Here is a 12,819-nt window from a genome sequence, read left to right as displayed (position 1 = left end):
AATTTGACCAGCAAAGGTCGATAAAGCTACATCTTAGGTTTAATTGTTCTGAGCCACATGTGTGCAATGTTTGCTGTGTGAATTAACACTAAACCTATTTTATTTATGTAAAATACACAATGGAAGTTATACTTTTGTAATGTTTATATTTTCAGTCCTACAAACCTAAATAAAAGAAACACAACTGAAATAATACTAAGGTACATTTTTAGTCTACTTTATACTTTTTGTTTTCACCCTCTTTTTGTGCCCTTGTGTGCATCATCCTTTCCATCCTTGTAACTGAGCTACTGTGTGGAACAATTCCCCTTGTGGATCAATACAGTTTGTCTAAGTCTAAGTCTAATAATTCAAAAGAAGGAACATCAGTCATCAATTAAAACGTAGCTGTTTCTTCATGCTATTAACTATCTGCCTCGCTGGAAAGGAGTAGCGAAGGCAGAATAATGAATTTATTGACAGGGCAATGTGAAAGCCGATTTGTTTACTCTGTAAATAAGTAAACACAGTCTCAAAGGAATACAACCTGCAGAGGCCCCTTTTAAAGAAACATCCACATTTTGAAGTCCGTCCCCTGAGACCTTGGGCTCTCGAAACTGTGGCCCTCTTCATTATGCAGTTGAATAACCCTGCTATAAGCGTTGTGGAGATGATTCAAATGTAAATATTAAAGGGGAACTGTACTTTTTGAGGAATGTTGCCTATCAATCACGATCCTTATATAAAACAAGCACATTGTTTTTATTTTTTTATGCATTATAATTTGTAAACAAATGCTAGCAAAAGTCAGCTTACAATGGAGCCTACGCGAGTCGCACTATTCCACCTATAAAGCACATAAAAATAATTTAACGTTTTATATACATGGAAGTAGAGATGTCCGATAATATCGGCCGATAAATGCTTTAAAATGTAATATCGGAAATTATCGGTATCGGTTTCAAAAAGTAAAATGTATGACTTTTTAAAACGCCGCTGTGTACACGGACATAGGGAGAAGTACAGAGCGCCAATAAACCATAAAGGCACTGCCTTTGCGTGCCGGCCCAGTCGCACACACAAGTGAATGCAAGAGCCATACAGGTCACACTGAGGGGATGTGTAAACAACTTTAACACTGTTACAAATATGCGCCACACTGTGAACCCACACCAAACAAGAATGACAAACACATTTCGGGAGAACAGCCGCACTGTAACACAACACAAACACAACAGAACAAATACCCAGAACCCCTTGCAGCACTAACTCGCTACATTATACACCCCCCGCTACCCACTACACACCCTCCCCCCACCTCAACCAGGCCCACCTCAACCTCCACAGGCTCTCTCAGGGAGAGCATGTCCCAAATTCCAAGCTGCTGTTTTGAGGCATGTTAAAAAAAAAAAGCACTTTGTGACTTCAATAATAAATATGGCAGTGCCATGTTGGCTTTTTTTTCCATAACTTGAGTTGATTTATTTTGGAAAACCTTGTTACATTGTTTAATGCATCCAGCGGGGCATCACAACAAAATTAGGCTATTAATTCCACGACTGTATATATTGGTATCGATTGATATCAGAATCGGTAATTAAGAGTTGGACAATATCGGAATATCGGCAAAAAAGCTATTATCGGACATCTTTAGTCACAATGAAGCATCAGTGGGCGAGTAGAAGAAGATGGCACTATCGACCCTGAAAAAAAATCTAAATAAATCGCAAAAATCTGACTTTTAACAGCAACTAGACAACAAAGTATGAATGTAAGGAAATTGCTGACTTTGATGTTTTTTGTATTCGTGGTCGTGTTGTAATTGGCTGTTTAAAAACTGGTTAAAAACTTGTAACACTGAATTTGACCAGCTGCTTCTTAGGTTTAATTGTTCTGAGCCACATGTGTGCAATGTTTGTTGTGTGTATTAACACTAAACCTATTTTATGTATGTAAAATACACAATGGAAGTTATACTTTTGTAATGTTTGTATTTTCAGTCCTACAAACTTAAATAAAAGAAACAAAACTGAAATAATTCTACTACATAATACTATGTTACATTTTTAGTCTGCTTTATACCTTTTGTTTTCACCCTCTTTTTGTGCCCTTGTGTGCATCATCCTTTCCATCCTTGTAACTGAGCTGCTGTGTGGAACAATTTCCCTTGTGGATCAATACAGTTTGTCTAAGTCCTAATTCAAAAGAAGGGACATCAATCATCAACTAAAACAGAGCTTCTGTTTCTTCATGCTGTTAACTATCTGCCTCGCTGCACACGCTGGAAACGAGTAGCGAAGGCAGAATAATGAAATTATTGACAGTGCAGTGTGAAAGCCGATTTGTTTACTCTGTAAATAATTAAACACAGTCTCAAAGGAATATAACCTGCAGAGGCCCCTTTTAAAGAAACATCCAAATTTTGATGTCCAGCCCCTGAGACCTTGGGCTCTCGAAACTGTGGCCCTCCACGTTGTGGAGATTAATCCAATGTAAATATTAAAGGAGACTGTACTTTTTGAGGAATTTTGCCTATCAATCACAATCCTTATGTAAAACAAGCACATTGTTTTTATTTTTTTATGCATTATAATTCGTAAACAAATGCTAGCAAAAGTCGCCTACGCAAGTCGCACTATTCCACCAATAAAGCACTTATAAATCATTTAACGTTTTATATACACGTAAGTATGTATGTATGTAGTGACAGGCACATTCATATTAAGTGTAATATGTACGTAGTTTGGTCATTTTAAGCATACAGCGACGCATTAATTTCATCACAATGATCACTTTTTCCTTCAACAACACTGACTAACTCACGGTAGACTTCATGAGAGCCAACAAACATAATAAAACAATCACTTACTGTATAATGTCCGCTCTCGCTGCGATGCCGACTGTTAGGATGTTGATAAATTCCAGTTTAGACGAAGAATTAATCGTAATCCTTGTAAAAATCAAGTGATTCTTTGGTGTACCACTAGATTGAGCCATAACACAGTTTGAGAATCACTGACCTGGAATGAACTTTCACCAGCTCAGAGGCGAGAGAGCAGCTCACCAGCTCGTGATGTCGATATAGCAGCATAAGCTAGTTACCTCTCTGTGATCAATACGCCGCTAAATGTAGGTCTTTAACGTTAGCGCTTATCATAAGAATATCGCTAATAGTTGGATGATATTCAGGTCAAAGCAAAAAAAAATGCAGTTCCCCTTTAAGACTTACAATATTAGAGGCAATAAGGCATACTTGCCAACCCTCCCGTTTTTAGCGGGAGAATCCCGTTATTCAGCGCCTCTCCCGACAACCTCCCGGCAGAGATTTTCTCCCGACAAACTCCCGGTATTCAGCCGGAGCTGGAGGCCACGCCCCCTCCAGCTCAATGCGGACCTGAGACTGAGTGGGGACAGCCTATTCTCACGTCCGCTTTCCCACAATATAAATACGCTTGCAAGTTCCAAAACGAATGGAAACAAGAATTTCAGTTCATCCAGGACAGTTCGAAGGGGAAGGTGTATGTTGCCTGTAAATATGTAGAACAGACTTCTCCATTGAACACGGTGGCCGAAATGATTTCTCAGTCATGAACAGAGAAGTTAAACAGGACAATACTGCCATCTAATGGATAGATAATTTAAGTATTTCTTTTATGTAAATAAAATAAATATATATATATAGCTAGAATTCACTGAAAGTCAAGTATTTCATACATATATATATATACATATATATATATATACGTATATATATATATGTATATATATATATATATATATATATATATATATATATATATATATATATATATATATATATATATATATATATATATATATATATATATATATACATATATATATACATATATATATATATATATATATATATATACACCGTAATTTCCGGACTATAAGCCGCTACTTTTTCCCCTCGTTCTGGTCCCTGCGGCTTATACAAGGGTGCGGCTTATACACGGCCTGTTCTTCTCCGACACCGACGAAGAGGATTTCGGTGGTTTTAGTACACAGGAGGAAGACGATGACACAATGATTAAAGACCGACTTTTCATATACCGGTAGGCTGGTTATTTTGATAACGTACAGGCGAGCACTTTGTATTACTTTGCACCGTTGTATTATTTGTACTCTGCACGAATGCTGTTCGCCATGTCAAAGATGTGAAAGTTTGATTGAATGATTGAAAGATTTATTGTTAATAAATGGTACGCTTTGCGTTCCCAAACAGTCATCTCTGTCCCGACAATCCCCTCCGTGGTAGCAGGAACCCCTATATACTACGGTAATTACTCATCAAAACCCTGCGGCTTATAGTCGGGTGCGGCTTATATATGGAGCAATCTGTATTTTCCCCTAAATTTAGCTGGTGCGGCTTATAGTCAGGTGCGGCTTATAGTCCGGAAATTACGGTATATATATGAAATATATATGGAATACTCGAGTTGGTGAATTCTAGCGGTAAATAACCACGCCCCCCGCCCCCTACCCCCCACCTCCCGATATTGGAGGTCTCAAGGTTGGCAAGTATGCAATAAGGTCTCCTCTCTGCAAGAAAGAGCTGCTCTTGTGTTTATGCTTCACTTGATCAATTAAATACCCCCTAATAACTTTGACCTAAGTTCTATGCGTCCTCTCACCAGTTGCTCTTCCAAGTATGGCGGACATCGGTGTCGTGGATGTCGTGTCGGTCGGCCTGTTCGTCCAGGAAATCGAACATGTACTTGATGGCTAGCGGCAGGGAGGTGCCTCGGCACACGGTGCTGAACAGGGTCTCAAACAAGTCGTCCACAAATTTCTGCAGCGTGCCCTGAAGAAGACATGCAAGGAGTTGCGTAATATGTTAATATATAAAATATACTAAAACAACAACAAAACAGGACAGGGGACGATGGCTTCCTGTGCACTTAAGATGTGACTTTAAGGTTTTACTACTTACGTATAAAATACTACACGGTTTAGCTTCATCCTATCTTGCTGATTGTATTGTACCATATGTCCCGGCAAGACATCTGCGTTAAAAGAACTCCGGATTATTAGTGATTCCCAGAGCCCCAAAAAATATGCGGGCTATAGAGCGTTTTCTATTGGGGCTCCAGTACTATGGAATGCCCTCCCGGTAACAGTTAGAGATGCTACCTCAGTAGAAGCATTTAAGTCCCATCTTAAAACTCATTTGTATACTCTAGCCTTTAAATAGACCCCCCTTTTAGACCAGTTGATCTGCCGTTTCTTTTCTTTTCTCCTTCGTGGAGAGGGGGGGTGGGGGTGGGGAAGGGGCACAGATTCGGTGACCACAGATGATGCGCTAGCTGTCCAAAGTCGGGACCCAGGGTGGACCACTCATCTGGGACATTTGGGACATCTCTGTGCTGCTATACTGTCTCCACTCAAGATGATCTCCTGCTTGCCCCACTATGGACTGGACTCTCACATTATTATGTTAGATCCACTATGGACTGGACTCTCACTATTATGTTAGATCCACTATGGACTGGACTCTCACTATTATGTTAGATCCACTATGGACTGGACTCTCACACTATTATGTTAGATCCACTATGGACTGGACTCTCACTATTATGTTAGATCCACTATGGACTGGACTCTCACATTATTATGTTAGATCCACTATGGACTGGACTCTCACACTATTATGTTAGATCCACTATGGACTGGACTCTCACTATTATGTTAGATCCACTATGGCCTGGACTCTCACACTATTATGCTAGATCCACTATAGACTGGACTCTCACACTATTATGTTAGATCCACTATGGACTGGACTCTCACATTATTATGTTAGATCCACTATGGACTGGACTCTCACTATTATGTTAGATCCACTATGGACTGGACTCTCACATTATTATGTTAGATCCACTATGGACTGGACTCTCACTATTATGTTAGATCCACTATGGACTGGACTCTCACTATTATGTTAGATCCACTATGGACTGGACTCTCACACTATTATGTTAGATCCACTATGAACTGGACTCTCACTATTATGTTAGATCCACTATGGACTGGACTCTCACATTATTATGTTAGATCCACTATGGACTGGACTCTCACACTATTATGTTAGATCCACTATGGACTGGACTCTCACTATTATGTTAGATCTACTATGGACTGGACTCTCACATTATTATGTTAGATCCACTATAGACTGGACTCTCACATTATTATGTTAGATCCACTATGGACTGGACTCTCACACTATTATGTTAGATCCACTATGGACTGGACTCTCACATTATTATGTTAGATCCACTATGGACTGGACTCTCACATTATTATGTTAGATCCACTATGGACTGGACTCTCACACTATTATGTTAGATCCACTATGGACTGGACTCTCACTATTATGTTAGATCCACTATGGACTGGACTCTCACACTATTATGTTAGATCCACTATGGACTGGATTCTCACATTATTATGTTAGATCCACTATGGACTGGACTCTCACACTATTATGTTAGATCCACTATGGACTGGACTCTCACACTATTATGTTAGATCCACTATGGACTGGACTCTCACTATTATGTTAGATCCACTATGGACTGGACTCTCACACTATTATGTTAGATCCACTATAGACTGGACTCTCACATTATTATGTTAGATCCACTATGGACTGGACTCTCACACTATTATGTTAGATCCACTATGGACTGGACTCTCACATTATTATGTTAGATCCACTATGGACTGGACTCTCACATTATTATGTTAGATCCACTATGGACTGGACTCTCACTATTATGTTGGATCCACTATGGACTGGACTCTCACTATTATGTTAGATCCACTATGGACTGGACTCTCACACTATTATGTTAGATCCACTATGGACTGGACTCTCACTATTATGTTAGATCCACTATGGACTGGACTCTCACATTATTATGTTAGATCCACTATGGACTGGACTCTCACACTATTATGTTAGATCCACTATGGACTGGACTCTCACTATTATGTTAGATCCACTATGGACTGGACTCTCACACTATTATGTTGGATCCACTATAGACTGGACTCTCACATTATTATGTTAGATCCACTATGGACTGGACTCTCACACTATTATGTTAGATCCACTATGGACTGGACTCTCACATTATTATGTTAGATCCACTATGGACTGGACTCTCACTATTATGTTAGATCCACTATGGACTGGACTCTCACATTATTATGTTAGATCCACTATGGACTGGACTCTCACTATTATGTTAGATCCACTATGGACTGGACACTCACTATTATGTTGGATCCACTATGGACTGGACTCTCACACTATTATGTTAGATCCACTATGGACTGGACTCTCACTATTATGTTAGATCCACTATGGACTGGACTCTCAAATTATTATGTTAGATCCACTATGGACTGGACTCTCACACTATTATGTTAGATCCACTATGGACTGGACTCTCACTATTATGTTAGATCTACTATGGACTGGACTCTCACACTATTATGTTAGATCCACTATAGACTGGACTCTCACATTATTATGTTAGATCCACTATGGACTGGACTCTCACACTATTATGTTAGATCCACTATGGACTGGACTCTCACATTATTATGTTAGATCCACTATGGACTGGACTCTCACTATTATGTTAGATCCACTATGGACTGGACTCTCACACTATTATGTTAGATCCACTATGGACTGGACTCTCACTATTATGTTAGATCCACTATGGACTGGACTCTCACACTATTATGTTAGATCCACTATGGACTGGACTCTCACATTATTATGTTAGATCCACTATGGACTGGACTCTCACATTATTATGTTAGATCCACTATGGACTGGACTCTCACACTATTATGTTAGATCCACTATGGACTGGACTCTCACACTATTATGTTAGATCCACTATGGACTGGACTCTCACACTATTATGTTAGATCCACTATAGACTGGACTCTCATATTATTATGTTAGATCCACTATGGACTGGACTCTCACATTATTATGTTAGATCCACTATGGACTGGACTCTCACACTATTATGTTAGATCCACTATGGACTGGACTCTCACTATTATGTTAGATCTACTATGGACTGGACTCTCACACTATTATGTTAGATCCACTATAGACTGGACTCTCACATTATTATGTTAGATCCACTATGGACTGGACTCTCACACTATTATGTTAGATCCACTATGGACTGGACTCTCACATTATTATGTTAGATCCACTATGGACTGGACTCTCACTATTATGTTAGATCCACTATGGACTGGACTCTCACACTATTATGTTAGATCCACTATGGACTGGACTCTCACTATTATGTTAGATCCACTATGGACTGGACTCTCACACTATTATGTTAGATCCACTATGGACTGGACTCTCACATTATTATGTTAGATCCACTATGGACTGGACTCTCACATTATTATGTTAGATCCACTATGGACTGGACTCTCACACTATTATGTTAGATCCACTATGGACTGGACTCTCACACTATTATGTTAGATCCACTATGGACTGGACTCTCACTATTATGTTAGATCCACTATGGACTGGACTCTCACACTATTATGTTAGATCCACTATAGACTGGACTCTCATATTATTATGTTAGATCCACTATGGACTGGACTCTCACATTATTATGTTAGATCCACTATGGACTGGACTCTCACACTATTATGTTAGATCCACTATGGACTGGACTCTCACATTATTATGTTAGATCCACTATGGACTGGACTCTCACATTATTATGTTAGATCCACTATGGACTGGACTCTCACACTATTATGTTAGATCCACTATGGACTGGACTCTCACACTATTATGTTAGATCCACTATGGACTGGACTCTCACACTATTATGTTAGATCCACTATGGACTGGACTCTCACTATTATGTTAGATCCACTATGGACTGGACTCTCACATTATTATGTTAGATCCACTATGGACTGGACTCTCACACTATTATGTTAGATCTACTATGGACTGGACTCTCACTATTATGTTAGACCTACTATGGACTGGACTCTCACACTATTATGTTAGATCCACTATAGACTGGACTCTCACATTATTATGTTAGATCCACTATGGACTGGACTCTCACACTATTATGTTAGATCCACTATGGACTGGACTCTCACATTATTATGTTAGATCCACTATGGACTGGACTCTCACTATTATGTTAGATCCACTATGGACTGGACTCTCACACTATTATGTTAGATCCACTATGGACTGGACTCTCACTATTATGTTAGATCCACTATGGACTGGACTCTCACACTATTATGTTAGATCCACTATGGACTGGACTCTCACATTATTATGTTAGATCCACTATGGACTGGACTCTCACATTATTATGTTAGATCCACTATGGACTGGACTCTCACACTATTATGTTAGATCCACTATGGACTGGACTCTCACACTATTATGTTAGATCCACTATGGACTGGACTCTCACACTATTATGTTAGATCCACTATGGACTGGACTCTCACACTATTATGTTAGATCCACTATGGACTGGACTCTCACACTATTATGTTAGATCCACTATGGACTGGATTCTTACACTATTATGTTAGATCCACTATGGACTGGAATCTCACTATTATGTTAGATCCACTATGGACTGGACTCTTACACTATTATGTTAGATCCACTATGGACTGGACTCTCACACTATTATGTTAGATCCACTATGGACTGGAATCTCACTATTATGTTAGATCCACTATGGACTGGACTCTTACACTATTATGTTAGATCCACTATGGACTGGACTCTCACACTATTATGTTAGATCCACTATGGACTGGAATCTCACTATTATGTTAGATCCACTATGGACTGGAATCTCACTATTATGTTAGATCCACTATGGACTGGACTCTTACACTATTATGTTAGATCCACTATGGACTGGACTCTCACACTATTATGTTAGATCCACTATGGACTAGATGTCCACTGGACCCAGGGCTAATAGAAGTGTGGAAATGTATGTTCTGTGTACCACACGCACCCACCCAAACACACACACACACACACACACACACACACACACACACACACACACACACACACACACACACACACACACACACACACACACACACACACACACACACACACACACACTACCACACACACACACACAGACACAGCGCGCCTAGACAGGAGGAGGACAGAGTGTAGGTACACAGAACATCAGAGGGTCAATTGTGCGAGAAAAAAAGAGCAGACAGTGTTGACAAACAACGTTGCAACCTTGTGTGGGAACCGCAGGTGCAGAAACACAAAAGAAGAATCCCTGTGGGATGCAGAAACTGGCAGAGAAATTTTCCGTGCAACGTTCATATTGTTGTTATTCAGCCAGCGTTTGTGGGTCTGATGGACCCGTTGCTTTTTGTGGCTTTTAATGCCTCACAATCAAACACTTTTATGTTAAAATACTGAACAGATGTTTATTGGGATAAGGTAAACATATCCATTATATCATTGATATAATGGATATAAAGAGTATGTGAAAGTTTGACTCCTACCTTGTTTACTTCCGTGATGACTTTCTTCAAGTTTTGTAATCAATCAGAAATATCAAACAGCTAAAATGTGCCAAACATAGATAAGTGTGTTACATTTTTCCCATCATGCACTCTTAATGCATTTAAATGGGTGTAATTTAGATTTTTTTTTTAATGGTGTTTGGACGTTTTTCATGATATCAACAAACTTCAGTGAGCAGGTTGTGTTATGTGTGAGCATGTGTGTTGACCTTTATGGTTTTTTTTGCACCATGACTAGGGAAGGTTGTTTGGATTGTGTCATAGAAGTCAATGCTGTGCTATTATTTCGAAATACTTTCAAGGTTCATTAATCGGATTTACATACGTTGTTCAGAAAATGTGTAGCATTTATAGACTGGCTGGTTTCTAAGATTAATTTGAAAGAACTCCACGCTGCGATGCTCTAATGAACTCATGATGTCTTGCCAGCCAAATTGAAGAGGATGGCAGGCCGTAGTTTGGACACCCCTATTCTAAATAAAATTTATTAATATTACTGTTTATTCATGCACATTATTGACAGGCTTTCACGGCGCACGTTAAAGGATCCGGCCCCTGGACCTTGAGTTTGACACCTGTGGTTCATATTAAGTCAGTGTTGCACCAAGTGTGACAACTACTGTACCTTGGTGGCCAGAAGCCGAGTCAAGTAAATCTCTGACACCATCTTGCTGCCTCGCTCGCCCTCCTTCTGGTCGCCGTGCTCGTGGTTCTTCACCAAGTGCCAAACTTTGACCCCGCTCTCCAGGTCGGGGGTCAGCATGGGCACACGGGAGTGGGGGCTGTCGGGACTGGTGGGCGTGGAGCGGAAGGGCACGTCCACACCTGGAGGGTCAAAGGTCAGGTTGACAAAGCAGGAAGCTGGAAGTCAGTCTGTTGAATCAGCAGTTTTGTTTACTGAAGACTGTTGATTTTCTCTTGTCTACTCTTTTTTTTTTTTACTCTCAAACTTGAAACAACTTTTCCATAAATAAAAACCCCCGGTATTTCTTTATTTGGTTTGTCTCAGGTACTGACCGTATCTGCTGATGCTTCTTGGGAAGCTGGCTGAGGACGGAATGTTGAAGGACGACATTTGTTTGGGCACCAAAGCCACCACACAGCGATCGGTCACCTGGGAGGTAAAAGGTAAGATTTGCACACATCATGTCAAGAATAACATACAGTTATTCACTTTTTCCACATTTTATGTTACAACCTTATTCCAAAATGGAAAAAAAATATTTGTCCTCAAAATTCCACACACAATACCCCATGATGACAATGTAAAAAAGTTGTTTTTGGAAATGTTTGCAAATTTATTTTTTTTTAAAAACCTGAGGAATCACATGTATATAAGTATTCTCAGCGCTTCTCTTTTTACACATGTTCTTATGTTACAGCCTTATTCCAAAATGGAAAAAAATAAATGTTTTTGTCCTCAAAATTCTACACACAATACCCCATTATGACAATGTAAAAAAAAGCTTTTAAAATTCTTTGCAAATTTGTTAAAAATAAAAAACTAAGAAACATATGTACATAAGTATTCCCAGCGCTTCTGTTTTTACACATGTTCTTATGTTACAGCCTTATTCCAAAATGGAAAAAAATTTGAGATGTCCGATAATATCGGCCTGCCGATATTATCGGCCGATATATGCGTTAAAATGTAATATCGGAAATTATCGGTATCGGTTTTTTTATTATCGGTATCGTTTTGTTTTTGTTGTTGTTTTTTTTATTAAATCAACATAAAAAACACAAGATACACTTACAATTAGTGCACCAACCCAAAAAACCTCCCTCCCCCATTTACACTCATTCACACAAAAGGGTTGTTTCTTTCTGTTATTAATATTCTGGTTCCTACATTATATATATCAATACAGTCTGCAAGGGATACAGTCCGTAAGCACACATGATTGTGCGTGCTGCTGGTCCACTAATAGTACTAACCTTTAACAGTTAATTTTACAAATTTTCATTCATTACTAGTTTCTATGTAACTGTTTTTATATTGTGTACTTTCTTTTTTATTCAAGAAAATGTTTTTAATTTATTTATCTTATTTTACTAATTTTTTTAAAAAGTACCTTATCTTCACCATACCTGGTTGTCCAAATTAGGCATAATAATGTGTTAATTCCACGACTGCATATATCGGTTGATATCGGTATCGGTTGATATCGGTATCGGTAATTAAAGAGTTGGACAATA

At 39.1% G+C, this 12,819-nt stretch overlaps 1 protein-coding gene across 1 annotated transcript in view; it reads right to left on the bottom strand.

The window, feature by feature from the left end:
* LOC133643350 (plexin-A2-like) overlaps nt 1-12,819 on the bottom strand; it is a 302,471-nt gene that overhangs the window by 6,090 nt on the left and 283,562 nt on the right. Inside the window, exons 27-29 of the mRNA XM_062037842.1 lie at nt 11,638-11,734; nt 11,246-11,445; nt 4,638-4,807 (exon numbers count right to left, since the gene is read on the bottom strand). Of these exons, the coding sequence (XP_061893826.1) occupies nt 4,638-4,807; nt 11,246-11,445; nt 11,638-11,734 (467 nt within the window). The remainder of the gene's footprint in view (nt 1-4,637; nt 4,808-11,245; nt 11,446-11,637; nt 11,735-12,819) is intronic.

The sequence above is a fragment of the Entelurus aequoreus genome, linkage group LG26 (assembly GCF_033978785.1).
Source record: "Entelurus aequoreus isolate RoL-2023_Sb linkage group LG26, RoL_Eaeq_v1.1, whole genome shotgun sequence".
Taxonomy (NCBI): domain Eukaryota; kingdom Metazoa; phylum Chordata; class Actinopteri; order Syngnathiformes; family Syngnathidae; genus Entelurus; species Entelurus aequoreus.
The sequence above is the reverse complement of the archived record's forward strand: the minus strand, read 5'-3'. Positions and strand labels throughout refer to the sequence as shown.